We start from the raw sequence: 17,849 nt of genomic DNA, 5'->3' as shown, positions 1-17,849 counted from the left end.
ATTTCCCGATATTTTTTTCCCGCGTACCGCTTCAACAAAGCGCGGCATCTCTTCAGTCTCAGGTCCATTAGACGAGCATTCAAACGATGTCCTGTTTTTCTTCGATATTCCCGAAGCCCTAAGTCTTCATTTAACACCCTTTTCACCGTGGTTCTGCTTAACCCCATCTGAAGGGCCAACAGTTTCTGCTTACGTTTGGGATTTCTTTGAATTCGCGCCTTCACAGCTTTTATCACTGCTGGAGTCCTAACAGACCGAGGGCGACCACTTCTTGACCTGTCATCTACACTAGAGTCTTCATTGTATCGTGTGATGGTACGATAAACGAATCTTTTGGTTATATTCAAATTTTTCAGTATGTTAAAAATTTGAATTGGCGCGTAACCGCAACGATGCAACGCAATAACTGCAAGACGGTCTTCTTTAAACGTCCACTCCATATTTAAAAATGAGTAAAATTCTAAATGTATACTATTTTTATTTTCATGAACAATTCGAAATTCGAATTCAATAAACTTTTTTGTGGCCAGCATTCTACAAGAAAAGTTTTTACTGTGTGACAATACTTATGACCTGACTAGTTATATATATAATCTGAATCTCTGAAACGGCTCCAACGATTTTCATAAAATTTAGTATACATGGGATTTCGGGGGGCGATAAATCGATCTAGCTACGATTTATTTTCAGAAAATGTTGTTTTATTCGTGTTTTCAATAATATAATCAACTTTATGACTCTTCCCGACATCTATTGGCGAATAATAATACTATTTTTACTGCTTTAAAGACACAACAAGATGGCGTTATAAAAAAGAAAGAAGCCATCATCTAGTTTAACTGACGCGTAATGTGACTCGAATGAATGGCAGCAATGGGGCGTTGAACTCACGCTACCGTTGATTGGAAATATTTATTTATTTATTTAAGGATTACCGACAGGGTTTACAGTAAGACATAAAATAACATTGACATGTATAGAGAAATTGATAACTGCAACTCTAATTATAGGCAATCACAGCATGCATTACATTAATATATTAATAGAGATTTAAATATAATATAATATTAACTTAATAAACATTTTATTTTTATTCAGACTATATTTGACTGACGCGCAATGTAAAGCGAATGGATGGTAGCGACGGTGCGTTGACCTCGCGCGTCCGTTTCGTTAATTGGAAACGTTAACTTAATATATATTATTTTTATGCTGAATAGGAAACAGATTGTTATTGTTAGTGTGACAAGGGCTATAGTTGCGTGTCTCACCGGGCTTGTAGTTGTCCTGCGCGTCGTAGGCGGGCTGCTGCTGCTGCGCGTAGGAGCCGACCTTGCCGCCGCCGCCCACCGCCGAGCCGCCGCCGTACTGCGGACCACACGCACTCTATACACACACGCCGCTAACGACCGTCCCAGACTTTTTGGCGGAAACGCGAGGAGTCAAGTTTGTTTTATTTTGTGCCTACAGCACGTCAGTATTGTCTGTATTATAATAATAATAATATTACAAAAGGTGTCCACAGAACACTATCACTTGTTTAATTAACAATACTCGCTCACCATATTTGGACGGCTACATAAACATAACCATATACAGCACAATTCTGTCTATTTAGTGTTCCTTAAGATTTAAATGTCTAATAACGGTGGTTTATTAACTGTTTAGTGTGAAAGTGCTTAAATGTGGGAAAATGAAACAAAGCCGCTGAACGTAACCTCTTGGGATTCTTCAAAAAGTCCACTGAAAAAGTCTCAGAAAATCACCACCATTTTACTGAAATGATCTTTTATCCCATATCATCTCATTTCATTTCATATCATTATTCATATAAAAAAAAGTTTCAATTAAAATTAAAATAAGACTTGACCTAAAAGTCTTAGTTACCAGGTCATAAAATCCCTTAAAAAAGGACTTTCCAAGCTCATGTTTACCCTAAAACTTGCACATTATACTGAGATGGACAATCTTGTTTTATTGTTGTGACTTGCTGAAGCAGCACTTTGTTGCTTGTTTGTGAAACTGTCTCGACTTGAAAAGTATTCTTCGTGTATTTTTTCAACGTTCACACATCACACATGAATTGAACTTTAGTGGTTACAACAAAGACAAAGCAGTGCCAATCTGTGACTCAAATTCCGCTTCCTATTATTGTTATATACCAGGCCCACGGACAAAACACTGCTGAACTTCAGATATGAGGTTGAAGCTTCAATTATAAAATTTTTTTTTTTTTTTTTATTGCTTAGATGGATGAACGAGCTCACAGGCCACCTGGTGTTAAGCGGTTACTGGAGCCCATAGACATCTACAACGTAAATGCGCCACCCACCTCGAGATATAAGTTCTAAGATCTCAGTAGTTACAACGGCTACCCCACCCTTCGAACGGAAACGCATTACTGCTTCACGGCGGAAATAGGCGGGGTGGTGGTACCTACCCGTGCGGACTCACAAGAGGTCCTACCACCAGTAAATCAATCTGTCCCACAACAGCAAGACAAGGCTTTATTTATTGACACGGTTTTATTGTCAATTTAAATGCTTTGTGTCATCACAACAAAGCACATTTATATTTGCAGCTTCTAAGCTCAGCATTGATTACGTCTATACTAATATATAAATCTACAGTGTTTTTTACGGATGTTCCGTTATAACTACTGAACCGTGAATCCGATTGACTTGAAACTCGGTATCCATGTAGAAAATACATGTACTTAATGGATAGACTAATATTTATATGAGTTTTGGACTCCCTACACCTGTTGCGGGGGCGTTAATGATGAGAATCTTTGTGGGGGTGAGAAATATTTATGTTAATATTAAATGCCTCGCGAAGCGGACGGGTACAGCTAGTCACTCATTAAAAGCTGCACATATCTCACCGTGGGATACACTCCGTATTGGTATGTGGTGGGAGGCGGTTGGTACGCGAAGTACGCGTATCCCGGAGGTAGAGCGGCTGCCGGGACCTGAAACAAAATTTACTGTTATAGAGAAATCTACATATATATAAATAAAATTAAGAGTGTCTGTTTGTAATATTGACATAACTGCTTTTTACTTTTTTTATTGCTTAAATGGGTGGACGAGCTCACAGCTCACCTGATGTTAAGTGGTTACTGGAGCCCATGGACATCTACAACGTAAATGCGCCACCCACCTTGAGATATAAGTTGTAAGATCTCAGTATAATTACAATATTACACGATATTATCCATGGCAACATTATAATTTGACGGGAGCAATTAGCAGAGTTGTAATGAGGGCTTGCGTACCTGCTGCGGCGAGGCGGCGTCGGTGCGCCCGAACCTGTCGCCCGCGCTGAGTCCGAAGGCGCCGTCCCGGGCTCCGTAGCCCACCTCGTAGTAGCCGCCCTGGGACAACAACACAACGTTACGTCGCTTTGTGTCACAGCACTCGCGTTTAGCTGCTTCTATAGAATCAGGTTTATAGCACGCGAGCGCACATCCAACGCGGCACCTCATACGAATATCAAGGGATCAGTATGCTTAGTGCGAGTTTTTTAACATTCTCGATAGCGTAAAAGTTAAGCCAATTTTGTATGCAGTTGGAACAGCGCCCCTAGCGGCAAACGAAGGCAAACAATCCCATTCCATACAAATATGAGTTAACTTTTACGCTATCGAGAACGTTAAATAACTCGCACTAAGCACACATTTTTTTGTGGTAAGTTATTTCGCGTGGGAGGTTGCTCATGCGATGGACCGACCAAATCAAGTCGGCAGCAGTTGGTGGCATAACATCTACCCACAGCAATGATACTGAATGATGACCTCGACCGCTCTGACAAGTGATACGACAAAGAAGGGTACAATATACTAGCGGCCCGCTCCGGCTCCGGTCGGGTTTTTAACAAAAATTTCAACGATATTTGACGTTGTTTTATTTATTTTTTAAATAAAAGAACACTTTTTACTGGTGGTAGGACCTCTTGTGCTTACTGGTGGTAGGACCTCTTGTGAGTCCGCACGGGTAGGTACCACCGCCCCGCCTATTTCTGCCGTGAAGCAGTAATGCGTTTCGGTTTGAAGGGTGGGGCAGCCGTTGTGACTATACTGAGACCTTAGAACTATATCTCAAGGTGTGTGGCGCATTTACGTTGTAGATGTCTATGGGCTCCAGTAACCACTTAACATCAGGTGGGCTGTGAGCTCGTCCACACAGCTAAGCAATAAAAAAAAATAAAAAAAATATTGCGGCATAATTATAATAGTTAGTCATATGCTGTCGCGACACTTTTTGCAAACAATAATGTGTCTACAGTCGCAGTACATTATTTTATTTTATCATCAATAGTTTTCGCAGGGCACGCGATGTAAAGAGTATTTTAGGTAATTTTTTAGACCTTGGGTTACATTACTGGAGTTTTAGTAAGGATCCCTAATTTTTCAAAAAGGATGTAGCTTCAATACAAACAAACAAATAAATCTTTTCTCTTTATAATATTAGTATAGATAAAGCAATTCGTTGTCATCAAAATATCGGTGTCTAACTCATCAGCTAGCCTGTGATTTTCAGTGAACAAATAGAATTACCATATGGTGCGGATGCGTGGACCTCATGAGCTGGTCGTCGTACGCGGCGTAGGGGGTGGTGGTGGCCCCGCTGTACAGCGCTCCTCCCGCGTACGCGCCCCCCACTCCTGCCGCGGCTCCTACTGCGGACGTAAACAAAAATACACATTAAAATTTAAAAATCATTCAGCAGCAAGACTACGAGATTATTTAAGATGACGGGATGACGACTGAACTTTCTACCTATTTTCTACCGGCAGGTCTCTACTGCAGGGGCCCAACATCAGTCCCCAAAAAACTGTTATAACATTTTTCGTCTTCAAATGTTAATCAAATCAAATCCAATCAAACTTTATTAGCTATAAAACACGGTTTACAAAGTTGTTGATAGTTATTTTTATTTTATAGAACAACGTGTTTCTACCAGGTCGGCTTGCAAATATTATTCAAAATTATTTACATTAAATGCAGTCAGTAAATATATTTTAATTAATTAAAATATCAAACAACAATATACATTAATTGAATTAGAATTAGTTATTTATGTCATAAAACGAAAACAAAGAACAAAAAGTAGCGAAGTTAAAATTAACATAATGATTTATCATTTAAAAAATCGTTAACTGTACAATAAAATCTTAAGGTTCGTAAGGTTAAGGTAAGTTTAGAATTCCTTGTCGGTTTGCAAACTTATCTTCAGTTATATTGAACTTTTTTTTTTTTTTTTTTTTTTTTATTGCTTAGATGGGTGGACGAGCTCACAGCCCACCTGATGTTAAGTGGTTACTGGAGCCCATAGACATCCACAACGTAAATGCGCCACCCACCTTGAGATACAAGTTCTAAGGTCTCAAGTATAGTAACGACGGCTGCCCCACCCTTCAAACCGAAACGCATTACTGCTTCACGGCAGAAATAGGCAGGGTGGTGGTACCCACCCGCGCGGACTCACAAGAGGTCCTACCACCAGTAATTACGCAAATTATAATTTTTGCGGGTTTCATTTTTATTACACGATGTTATTCCTTCACCGTGGAAGTCAATCGTGAACATTTGTTGAGTACGTATTTCATTTGAAAAATTGGTACCCGCCTGCGGGATTCGAACACCGGTGCATCGCTTCAACACGAATGCACCGGACGTCTTATCCGTTAGGCCACAACGACTACTGAACTGGCGGTAGGACGTCTTGTGAGTTTTCACGGGTAGGTACCATTACCCTGCCTATTTCTGCCGTGAAGCAGTAATGCTTTTCGGTTTAAAAGGTGTAGCAGTCATTGTTAAAACTGAGACCTTAGAACTCATATCTCAAGGTATCTCAAGACGGCATTCACGTTGTAGATGTCTATGGGCTCCAGTAACCGCTTAACATTAGACTGGCCGTGAGCTCATCCACCCACCTAATAAACACTCTAACAACAGTAGAGGCTCGTACCTGTGGTCGTCGTAATCTTGGCTGTCGACGTCTGCGTGGTGGACGTACTCGTCAAACTGTTGCTCGACGCTACTGAGTTGTCATACTGAAAATTAACAAATTATCATTAGTTTTATATGAAATGTGTGCTTTTGTTTTTTTTTTTGCTACAAAGTGTTCCACTAAGCTCGTGCGCTCTGAATGTTGCTCGGGACTTTGGGGTGGATTTAGCATTTTAGCATTGACGTTCAGTGTTGGTAATATTTTCATCTGCTGATATGACGACTTCTTCGTTAGCGTCTCGGGACAGACTTGTGAATCATCTTTTGTGAACTCCATGGACTCTAGTAACCATTATCGAATCAACATCGGACGATGTGAGTGTGTTAGAATTCTCCAGAGAGGTCGGTCTGGGGGTAGGGCGTGTTGTGAATGTGAATTTAGAACTCATTTCAAGGTGTCGGCATTTACATTGTTCATGTCTATGGGCTCCAGTAATAATTTAACAACAGGTAGACCCTCAGCTAGTTCACCCATCTAAGCAATAAAAATCTCAACACTAGTTAAGCTGTGATCTCATTCCCTTTCTAATCGGCATGTACGACCGTCACACCGGTACGAGCTCTGCCGGGTATTCACCAGAGGTATTGCTACTCAGTAATGTACCTCTTGAGTTTGATACAGTTAATAGGGAGGGATTCTGTGATTATGCCACATAATTTTAATTTTACGTATTATTAGATTTAAGTTTATAAAGATTACAGGCAGCGGCAGAATAACAGTGATGCTTTCAGTTATCACAAAGCTGAGCTGCGGCCTTTTTATCTTCACTGTGTTAGTATAATATATTGTAATATTTTTTAGAATTAGAATTTTTATGTCATATTAATTGAAAATTTATTTGTATTTGAATATGCAATTTCGACAAGGGCACATCTATGAAAATGTAAAATGTTCAGGAAATGAAAAAAACTCATTATTTTCTAAAGCAGTGTAAATTTTAAAATATTAACTTTTGAGATATATTTTACTGTTAATTATCAATTGAAAATTACTGGAATTATTATAAAATGGGTGTAGGTAAGCCTCAAAACTTCATTCAAAATGTAAACTTCGTTCAAAAACGTATTTGACAAAATATGCGACATGTGCCCTTTTCGAAATTGCATATTCATTTGTATTGTGGAGTAAATATATGCAATTATTATTATTATTATTACTAGCGACCCGCCCTCGCTTCGCTTCGGAAACATTAAAACACACATGAAAACAAAAAAAAACAAAAATTTTTTTTAAAAAAAGTAGCCTATGTTCATCAGGGACAATGTCGGCTTCTAATGGCAAAAGAATTTTTCAAATGGGTCCACTAGTTTCGGAGCCTATTCGAAACAAACAAACAAACAAATCTTTCCTCTTTATAATATTAGTATAGATATATAGTACGGACCTGATGCTCTTTGGGTTGGATCTTAGGTTGTGCCGGTGGCTGGTAGGCGGTGTACGGAGCCGCAGTGTACAGCGCGCTGCCGCCGTACACCGCGCCCGACGACGACGTCTGAAACGTTTTGTACGAGCACTTGTAATTGACACATATTCAACTATTCAAATTACTAGTGGTCGCCCGGTAGTCGAAATTCGACTATAATTTATTGAAATTAAAAGTTTGTACACTATTATGATTCTATTTTCAAACACTATTATACTTCTATAATCACAAATTTCGCCAAGATTACACTATAGAAAAATATTAATAAAGACACACATTCTCAATTTGACTACAGACATCAAGAACAAACGTTTGACGATAAATAAATAGTATGCATGCGTGTGTGCGTCAAATACATGGTAGTGTGTGTAATGTTTTTTTATTAATTTAATGTATTTTATAGGCATAATTTAAAAAAATATTAACATTCTGCACTCCTAGTCTATATTCTCTATAAGTTCCGTCGGCACAATTTTCGTAAAAAGGGATACAAGTTTTTCCTTCACGTATTAATAAATAAATACTTTTTTTGTATGATGTACTTTTTTATTGCTTAGTGATAGAGCTCACAGGCTTGTGTCAGTCTCCTGACCTAATACTGAACGTTAAATTATTGCTTTGTTTCGACTAAATGAAAAACGAATAATCAAACAATCACATTTACAATTTTGCATAATTATTAATGCTTAATATTGAACACCCAGACAAACAGACAAAACTTCTACTTCATCACACTGATGTTTGTCCGATGTGGGAATCAAATCCACGAACCTTGGATCAGCAGACAGACATTAATTACTGCACTACTGACTTATTGGTCAGTGGACAACAGCTTTTCAATATAAATAAAAATTCATTATAATGAGCAATTATAAATTAAGAAATATATTTTTTTATGAAGGAAAGGTAATGGTGGCCTGAAGGCCCTTCCAGTTTCTCCAGGACAGGTGGACGAGTACGGGCTCAGCCTGGAGGGGTGGGATTTAGTAACAGCTGCCCAAGCGCCTCCAAAGGAGACCAAATAGCTAAAGAGCAGCTGCTTCGCGAATGAATCTAGTACTGGATCGGAATCGTGACCCTCTGAGAAGATCTATCCAATCATAGGTTTCGACGAATACGATTACCGGGGTCCATAAGCATACTCCTAGTGTTAGAGCTGAATCTGATGGATCCGTAAGGACGTAATGAAAATGAAATACCAAACTGTTGTTACCTGGTATGAGTTCATGATGGGCTGAAATTGAGTCAGCGTTACACTTGAGGGGTAGGCCGTGGCGGCCATTGCTGACGCACCAGTTAGCGACGCGTTCGTTGAGTTCACCTTTACAAATAAATAAATAAACGTTAGTAATATATTTATAAAGTTAATTTGTAAGCAATTTCTCTTTGAGGTGTCGTGTATCATCTGTGGTACATGCTTTGCAATGTCATGATGGCCCTCTCTCTTTTTTTTGGAAGGACGGATTACTGGTCTGAAGACCTCTCTCTCTTCACCTGGACAGGGGGGCGGGAGTAACTAACAGCTGTTTGAGCACCTCCGGAGAAGGTCTATGAGCTGAAGTGCAGTGTTATCATGAATCTACTACTTGAACGAAATCGCGACCTGCTTCGAGGATCTGGCGAGTAACTGAATGGGCTGATGTTATAGGTTAGGTTGCACGTCGAACACTGATTAGTTAGACGAGCTGCACGCGACTATTAAGGATGCTGGTGGATCAGGGCGAATCCGTAATGAGCACCCTAGCTCACGGCCCATTTGTTGTTAAATGATTACCGGAGCCCATAGACATCTACAGCGTAAATGCCGGCATCCAGCTTAAGACATGAGTTGTAAGGTCTCAGTATAGTTACGACCGTCTCGCCTTTCAAACCGAAGCGCATTACTGCTTCACAGCAGAAACAGACACGAAGCTGGGACACGTGCGGACTCAACACTGTGTGTACCAGCAGTTCAATATAATCTGGGGATAAGTTTGCAAACCGACCATCGTCATTATCATCGTCATCATTCTTTCCTATTATCCTCTGCTGGGGTGTTGTCAGGATGTGTCAAATCAGCTCCAATACCGAGCAGGTCGTAACAGTGTGTCCTGGGGACAGATGTTGGGACCCTTGCAGTAGAGACTTGCCGGTAGAATGGAAAGTCCACGACAGAGACAGGTGGGGCGGTGGTACCTGGTCGCGTGTACAAAGTCAAAGGCTAGTGTCGGTTACCGGCGGCGCGTAGACGCTGGCGCCGTACACGGGCGGGTGGTGCGACACGGCGTGCTGCGCGTACACGTTCTGCGCGCCCGCCGCCGCCGCCGCCGCCGCCGCCGCCTGCTGTAACCGACACGCTCATTATCAATACACTTCACGGATTCACTTTACCAATATATGGAACGTTAATTAATAACTAGATTGCAAAGTCGATATGTGAACGAAGAAATGGTATATGATAGAGGAGTACGAAAGGAGAAAACATATTGCGTCGATTCCACGTGACAGGGAGAAGGACAAAATAATGATGAATTAATAGCTTTATTTGTATTGTTATTAAGTTCACTCGTTGATTTTTATAATACAAATCTAGATTTTAAGACGCTGACTTCCGTGTAGATCATCGGTGCCCTACGCGGCGTACTAAAGTAATTAATGTTATGTCGATTTATCTCTGATCTTTTTACTAAAGCACTGAAATATCTAGTACCTGTAGATTCTGCGAAAGACGAATTCCAAGATACTGAGAATATCTATTTTTAAGAAACTAAAAGACTCAAACATACATTAACAAACAAAAGAAGGTAAAGTTGGGCAATTCAGGTGCTTAGTAACAAGAATCGATATAAATGCTTAGGTACTCTACGTAGGGCACCGGTGACTTACATGGCAATCAACATGTTAATACTACAACATGGTCTACTCTTAAATACACAATGGTTTTGAGACTGCATGGCAAGCCTCAAAAACTGGGCCGTTTGAAACATGAGCAGTTTCCATATTTGATTCAACTCAAACCCTACTTCATCTACGTATCATTAGGAATGACTCTATCACACTTACCGTGACCGTGGTCGTGTGAGGGGTTTGTTCCCCGGCCTTCGTAAGCTTAAGGACAAATTGTAAATATGGGTATTAATTAGGGGTGTGCGAATGTCGTTCGAAATCCGAATCGAACCGAATTATTCGAAAAATGTCGAATAATTCGTCAAAATTTCGAATAGTTCGAAAGTTTTCGAATAATTCGCGAATTAATAAAATATCTCTGGATTTTCAAGTGTTTCCATTTAAATTCCTTCAAATCGTGTGTCAAAGTATTCTACTTACGAATAATATACTTTTCGTTTAAAAATCAATTACCCAGAGAAAACAATTGCTCATTTTCAATATATTATGTTCATCTCTGTCGATAACACACAAAATGTAGATGGTAATATTGGCAAGAGATATATTATCTATTTGTTGTGGTCTTATTAATGGTTAAATTTTCTTTGAAAAAATCTGTACTAAGGTTACTCATGTAATGTTTTAATATTTTATCAAAGTTTTTTATATATGAGTCGACTATTATCAAAGCCGGCAATGTGACTTTTGGACAATTATTGGTAAATCACAAAAACGAATTATTGACTTTGTATTCTATTGACATTCACAAAACCCTTCTGAACGACATCTTAGATAAATAACAGGTTAAGTATTAACCTTTATTTAATGCAGGTTTTGAACCGTATTCTTTGAAGGAGACGATTATATTCAAATCAATCTTTATTGACATATCAGTAACATTTTTTTGTCCAAATGCACAGATTGCCACCTTTGATAATAGACGACTCATATATCCTCATTTTTTTTATTCAAAAAAAAATATATTCACTTAGTCATTTTCTTTTACTATATTTCTACAATTTACAATTTATTATGCAACAAAGCAGTCGAAAGAACAACAGATAACATGAACCCGCATTTGAACTTATTTGAATTGAACCTATCATTAGTACTTAGGGGTGTGCGAATAATTCGATTCGAGTTTCGAATTGAATAATAACATTCAAAACGCATTACTGCTTCACGGCAGAAATAGGCGGGGTGGTGGTACCTGCCCGTGCGGACTCACAAGAGGTCCTACCAGCAGTAGTTAAAGCGTTGTTAGCGTGTGTACAAGAGCGTCTGTGTGGCGGCGCACCTTGGGCGGGCGGTGGTGCGCGTAGTGCTGCGGGGCGGGCGCGGCGGGCAGCGGCTCGCTCCCCGACACGCTCAGCTGCTTCATCGACGCGCTCAACTGCTTCTCCAACGACGCTGTAATTATATTAAACGTTATACATGTCAGCCCGACTTTTTGTTGTCGACGTTTTTTGTTTTGTTTTGTAGACAGACGAGCATACGGCCCACCTGATGGCAAGTGGTCACCGTCGCTCATGGACGTCAGCAATGCCAAGGGCAGAGCCAAGCCGCTGCCTACCATTAAATTTGTCACTCTTGTATCACTCTTGTTAGAGCCGTCGTGATCGTCATCCAGCAGCATTGTTGTGGGCAGATGTTATGCGCCCCACGAACAATCGCCACTTCTCCCGGTTTGTGGTGAGCCTGGTACATGAACAGCCGCCAATTGCTGACTTGATTAGGTCAGTCCATCGCATGGGCTTCCCACGCGGTCTGGTGCCTTCTACTTTGCCCTGAACGACAAGGCGCTCGCTCTATAGTCATTTCAAAAGTCTAAAACTGAGGCCTTCGATTGATTGATAGGACCATTCTAAATCTAAGATAAATAACTTGGAACAAATCTGACACGGTCATTTGAAAACTAGGATTTTCTGTACTTTGGGAATCAGAGATTAATAAATATACTTCTTATGTATGACATATATTTGTATGTATAAAATATGTTTTATAACTTAAAATGCGAAACTAGTTTCTTTTATTTTGTTACATTTACTGTATAAAGTTATTTAAAGTATTGGTCATTGTTACGTATGACATTAAGTTAAAGTTGGCTCAATTTGAAGCCAAGAACTAATTAATTTCGGCTACGTTGTTCTGAAGTGAAGCATATTTTTTTTTATTGCTTAGATATGGGGACGAGCTCACAGCCCACCTGGTGTTAAGTGGTTACTGGAACCCATAGACATTTACAATATAAATGCGCCACACACCTTGAGATATAAGTTCTAAGGTCTCAGTATAGTTACAACGGCTGCCCCACCCTTCAAACCGAAACGCTTTACTGCTTCACGGCAGAAATAGGCAGGGTGGTGGTACCTACCCGTGCGGACTCACAAGAGATCCTACCACCAGTAAAAGTTTTAGCAAACTCTCAGATTGAGCAAGCTCACCAAACTGTTCATGTGTAGCTTTAGGCTACCGGTGAATAGGTAGGAGAATAAAATTGAAACAAATAAAGTCAACCGGGACAAGTTCTACGCATGGGTGAAACTTCCCACCCACTACATCCTAAATGGTTTGCCCAAGTATTGCAACGCGTGGTCAAGCGTTGTCATGATGTATCCATATCTGACTCCATCTTCTGGACGCTTTTCAACCAATAGTTGCTTCAAATGAATCAGTTGCGTTCGGTACCATATTATTTTCAGTACCATATCTATTTTAGTCCCACCAGACACAGAGCATTAGAGCGCCATGGATATTTGACTTTAGTGTCGATTCGGTTGGTTGGATGGGTTTCACATACAATATTTTACGTTCCACTACAAGGGTCATTGCAATGGTACCATTTTTTTTCGTAGAGTTCACCACAGGACCTCAACATGTAAAATTGTCTTTCAATGTCTCTCAGCTTTGATCTGTCTGGTTCCAATTACCATGCCTTGAGGAGTCCTGCTGCAATTACAATCGTTTTGTTATTGCTGCTAGCTCCCAATGATGTTGCAGGCTCTTGTTGAGTTTGACAGCAATCTGCATAGAGCTATGGGACCCAATTCTTCTGGTTGAACTTTTTTTGGTGGCTTTTGCGATCTTAGTCTTCCGTGTCAAAATGGTCACTTCTGAGCCGCACATAAGTTTCGGAGGCAATGAGTGTGTTTCAGTGGCACTTTCTTTCAGATTTAAGAAGTCGAGCATATCTTCCCGATATGACACTTTGTTGGCACAAAATTTGATATTTTTTGAAGTATAAAGAACTTTGTTGTTTGCACTGCTTATATACTATTACTAGCTTTACCCGTCCGCTTCGTTGGGCATTTAAAATTCACATTATTATTTCTCACCCCCACAAAGATTCTCATCATTAACGCCCCCGCAACTGGTGTAGGGAGTCCAACACTCATATAAATATTAGCCTATCCATTAAGTACATGTATTTTCTATATGGATACCAAGTTTCAAGTCCGTGAAAACCACTGTAGATTTATATATTAGTTTTAGATGATACACAAATTGCGTTCTCTCGTGAATTTCACTTTTTAAGTTATACTCCCAATATGGGCGGGGACACTCACAGGCGGCGGCGGCAGCGGCGGCGGCGGCGGGCTCTGCGGGCGCCGCGACCGGCGTCTCTACTGCCGGGATTGTTTCAGTCAACTACAAATTTAAAAAAATATATAATTATATTACATAACGTTGCGATTTAATAAACTTTAAAATTTTGTGACGGCGTTCGTTCGCATGTGCCCGTCAGGTGTGCGACTATTTTATCTAATTGCGTATATTTTAAAAGGATTACTAAAATTTAATTTTAATTAGTATTTTTACACCAAAGGTAGGGAATCATATTATGTTTTCTTTTCATTTATTACTGTTATATCGTCCTCAATTTTATAAATAACAACTAAAAATGTTTACTCGTTATAATTTCCTTCATGGAATTTATTTATTGTATACTCTAAATTGTAACATTTTATTGGCGGCAACTGTACTGATGTGTTCAGAACGAAGCCGGCCACGTGGACACAGTAGGAGTGGGAGGTACTCACTAGTTGCGCGGGGGGCGCGGCGGGCGGGTCGGCGGGCTCGGGCGCGGGGGGCGCGGGGGCGGGCTGCTCGGGCGTCGCGTTCGGCTGGGCACACACGGGCTCGTTAGTTCGTGGCTTAGTACGAGAGATGGCGCTTGATTTATTTCAACAAACTGGCAAATGTTAGTGTGGAAGTGGTGGTGGTGGCCTGGGCGTGCGGGCTCACAACACGTCCCACCACCGGTCTACTTAAAGTCCTATGCATCTACTTTATGTTACACTAACAACTTCATGGTAGCTATGCTATGCTAGCATTGTAGGAATAATTAGCTTCTTCATTTAATACTATGATGACTTTAAAAAAACTTATTCTCAAGGTGGGTGGCGCATTTACGTAGTAAATGTCTATGGGCTCCAGTAACCACTTAACACCAGGTGGGCTGTGAGCTCGTCCATTCATCTAAGCAATAAATAAAAAAATTATGTAATGAAGACATGTCTATTGATTTTCTCTGGCTTCTTCTCTGTCGTAACTTTCATAGGACCCGTGCTTATGAGAATATGAAGGAAGCCTTATAAGATAGGGATGGAGGTAAGGAGGACTTTTTGGCGGGAACGCGAGGAGTGAAGATGTGTGATTTGTTTTATTTTGTCTATTTAGTGTTTCTTCAGGTTTAAATGTGTAATAATGGTGGTTTATTAACTGTTTAATATCTGTGAAAGTGCACAAATGTGGGAAAGTGAAACAAGTAACTGGACGTAACTTCTCGGGATCCTCCAAAAAGTCCACTGAAAAAAATCTCAGTAAATGAACACCATTTTACTGAGATTATATTTCATTCCAGATCATCTCATCTCATTTCATTTCATTTAATTTCATCTTAGTTGATTAATATCTCAAATTAATCATCTTCATTTCATTTCACTCCATAATATCATTTTTCATAAAAATAAGAATATAAATTAAAACAAGGCATGACTTAAAGGTCATAGTTACCAGGTCAAAAAACGCCTAAAAAAAAACTTCATCGTAAAGAGAAATTGGCTTCTTCATTTAATACTGAGATGACTTTAAAAAAACAAACGTATGTAATGAACATATTATATCCATTGATTTTCTCTGGCTGCTTCTTCTCGGTCATTTGACCAAGTGTGACCGGTGACCCTTTGCCTATGAGAATATGTGTGGAGCCTTATAGGATAGGGATGGAGGTTAGGGCCTACCGGTTTGCTGGTGGGCGTGGTGTCGTGTAGCGTGTCAGGTTCTAGAGCACCGAACTGCACGTCTAGGAACATTCCGGGGCTCTCCCCTCCCGGCATCTCGACGGCTGATGACGGTATCTGCAATATGTTACATTATGTTACAAATCAAAATTACTTTTTTTTTTCTACCTAAGCTGAGAGCCTTGAGAGGCTATATCAGCGTCGCCTTAACTAGTAGGTGAGCTCACGGGGCTCAAACCTGATGACGTTGCTAACACGAACCCTAGCAAGTCGTGCTTCGCAGCATCTACCACCGGATCGGAAACGCGACCCACTGAGAAGATCCGGCGAGAAACTCAGTGGGTTGTGTCTGAGGGTTAATTTACTCGTCGAGCCCTTCGTCGCAAGCGGCGGGTTCGACGAGAACGATGACTGGAACGTTTGTCTGTGACATGTTGAAGTATGCTTAAATTAATATATTTATTTTCCATCCTTATATTTATTTCGCTTCACAAAATTGATATGATTTCTATGAAATATGTAACTTTACTTTTTTTTATTGTCCTTGTAGGCAGACGAGCACACGGCCCACCTGATGGTGAGTGGTTACCGTCGCCCATGGACTTCAGCATTGCCAGAGGCAGAGCCAAGCCGCTGTCTACTGCAGAAGCATGAAGCATAATTACGTAAAAGCGTATAAAAGAAATCATTGGGTACTAACCTTAGAAGGTGGCGGGACTCGCGCCCTCTGCGGTTTCCTTTGAGCACTGATGTCCGTGGACCCGTAAACACCATAATTTGAAGTGTATACACCTGAAAATATCATTGAATGATTTATTTCAATTATCAAAGTAACTGTAACTGAGAGAAATTATAATTTGTATGATTGAACATGAATTTATTGATGTATTGCGTGAGCTTGTTCCACATGATGTTAGTGTGCAAGGGGTTACGGGAGCCCATAGACATCTACAACGTAAATACCGCCACCTACCTTGAAATAATAGTTATAAGTTCTCAGTTTTTACAGTACAATGGCTACCCCACCCTTCAAACCGAAACGTATTACTGCTTCACGGCAGAAGTAGGCAGGGCGGCGGTACCTACCCGCGCGGACTCACAAGATGTTCTACCACTAGTATTGAACGTACTATTGTCATGTCTCTGCGACTGCTGGGTGAGCTGCGTGAGGTACTGCGTCTGCGCGGCTGACAGGCTCCCCGACATGCCCATCGGCTGGAAACAATAACCGCAATGATTAATGCTAATGTGGATCTAACAACAGTAGGCAGCAGCTTGGCCCTGTTCCTGGCATTGCTGAAGTCCATGGGCGACGGTGATCACTTACCATCAGGTGGGCTGCAGGTTGGTCCGCCTACAAGGGCAATAAAAAAAAACGTCATTAGGAGAATATGTTTTACTAAGACAGCAATTAAACATTTCTATTTCAAAGACAGAAAAGAAGTATGTTCTCTGAGGAAAATTGATTTTGATCACAAATCCCAGTTGTACATGGCCATTTATATATAATTCAGTTATTGAGCATGAAATTTCAAACAACAGCTTCCCATATGAAGATACATTTGCTCTATGAACTGTTCTGTTTTGACTCTTTATTTTATTGAGTATTGTTTTTATGATTTTTTTATTGCTTAGATGGTTGGACGAGCTCACAGCCTGGTGTTAAGTGGTTACTGGAACCCATAGACATTTACAATGCAAATGCGCCACCCACCCCACCTTGAGATATAAGTTCTAAGATCTCAGTATAGTTACAACGGCTGCCCCGCCCTTCAAACCGAAACGCATTACTGCTTCACGGCAGAAACAGGCAGGGTGGTGGTAGCTACTCGTGCGGACTCACAAGAGGTCCTAGCACCAGTAATGTATCCAGTATGGAATAAGAAGTACCTGGTGCGTGTGCTGATGTATGTAGGGCTCCGGGGGCTCCGCTACTGGGGACTGCCGACTGCCCGCGTTCACCGTCGCTTGCTACAACAAATCAGATGAGGTTATAGCCACTCACACATTGTAACGTGGCAAATCTATCTTGTGTCTACAGTAGCCAGTTCAAATTAGCTTAGTAGAGTAAATAAAACATCTATCAGCCTGCAAACACAATTTGAATTTTTAATATCAAAATATCAAATATTGGTGCTGAGACATATGAACATCACTTTTATAAACATCTTTCAGTTTTAAATATGTATATCTGTGAAAGTGCAAAAATGTGGGGAAAATGAAAGAAAGCTGCTGGACGTAGCTTTTCAGGATCCTCCAAAAAGTCCACTGAAAAAGTCTCAGTAAATGACCACCATTTTACTG

The 17,849-nt window shown here is 40.4% G+C and overlaps 1 protein-coding gene across 11 annotated transcripts in view; it reads right to left on the bottom strand.

The window, feature by feature from the left end:
- lig (ubiquitin-associated protein-like lingerer) overlaps window positions 1–17,849 on the bottom strand; it is a 42,813-nt gene that overhangs the window by 10,200 nt on the left and 14,764 nt on the right. For 7 of the 11 annotated variants that reach the window (XM_089739140.1, XM_089739139.1, XM_089739144.1 and 4 more), the window contains exons 10-25: window positions 17,436–17,516; window positions 16,676–16,760; window positions 16,246–16,337; window positions 15,546–15,662; window positions 14,343–14,426; window positions 13,869–13,950; window positions 11,600–11,712; window positions 10,480–10,524; window positions 9,652–9,759; window positions 8,651–8,758; window positions 7,399–7,506; window positions 5,973–6,057; window positions 4,559–4,680; window positions 3,278–3,376; window positions 2,885–2,971; window positions 1,272–1,368 (exon numbers count right to left, since the gene is read on the bottom strand). In XM_089739140.1, the coding sequence (XP_089595266.1) occupies window positions 1,272–1,368; window positions 2,885–2,971; window positions 3,278–3,376; window positions 4,559–4,680; window positions 5,973–6,057; window positions 7,399–7,506; window positions 8,651–8,758; window positions 9,652–9,759; window positions 10,480–10,524; window positions 11,600–11,712; window positions 13,869–13,950; window positions 14,343–14,426; window positions 15,546–15,662; window positions 16,246–16,337; window positions 16,676–16,760; window positions 17,436–17,516 (1,513 nt within the window). The remainder of the gene's footprint in view (window positions 1–1,271; window positions 1,369–2,884; window positions 2,972–3,277; window positions 3,377–4,558; window positions 4,681–5,972; window positions 6,058–7,398; window positions 7,507–8,650; window positions 8,759–9,651; window positions 9,760–10,479; window positions 10,525–11,599; window positions 11,713–13,868; window positions 13,951–14,342; window positions 14,427–15,545; window positions 15,663–16,245; window positions 16,338–16,675; window positions 16,761–17,435; window positions 17,517–17,849) is intronic. The other 4 variants (XM_028171548.2, XM_089739147.1, XM_089739146.1 and 1 more) reach the window with 1 other exon arrangement.

Source organism: Bombyx mandarina, chromosome 28 (assembly GCF_030267445.1).
Source record: "Bombyx mandarina strain Sakado chromosome 28, ASM3026744v2".
NCBI classification, from domain to species: domain Eukaryota; kingdom Metazoa; phylum Arthropoda; class Insecta; order Lepidoptera; family Bombycidae; genus Bombyx; species Bombyx mandarina.
This window is presented reverse-complemented; position numbering and strand designations above follow the sequence as displayed.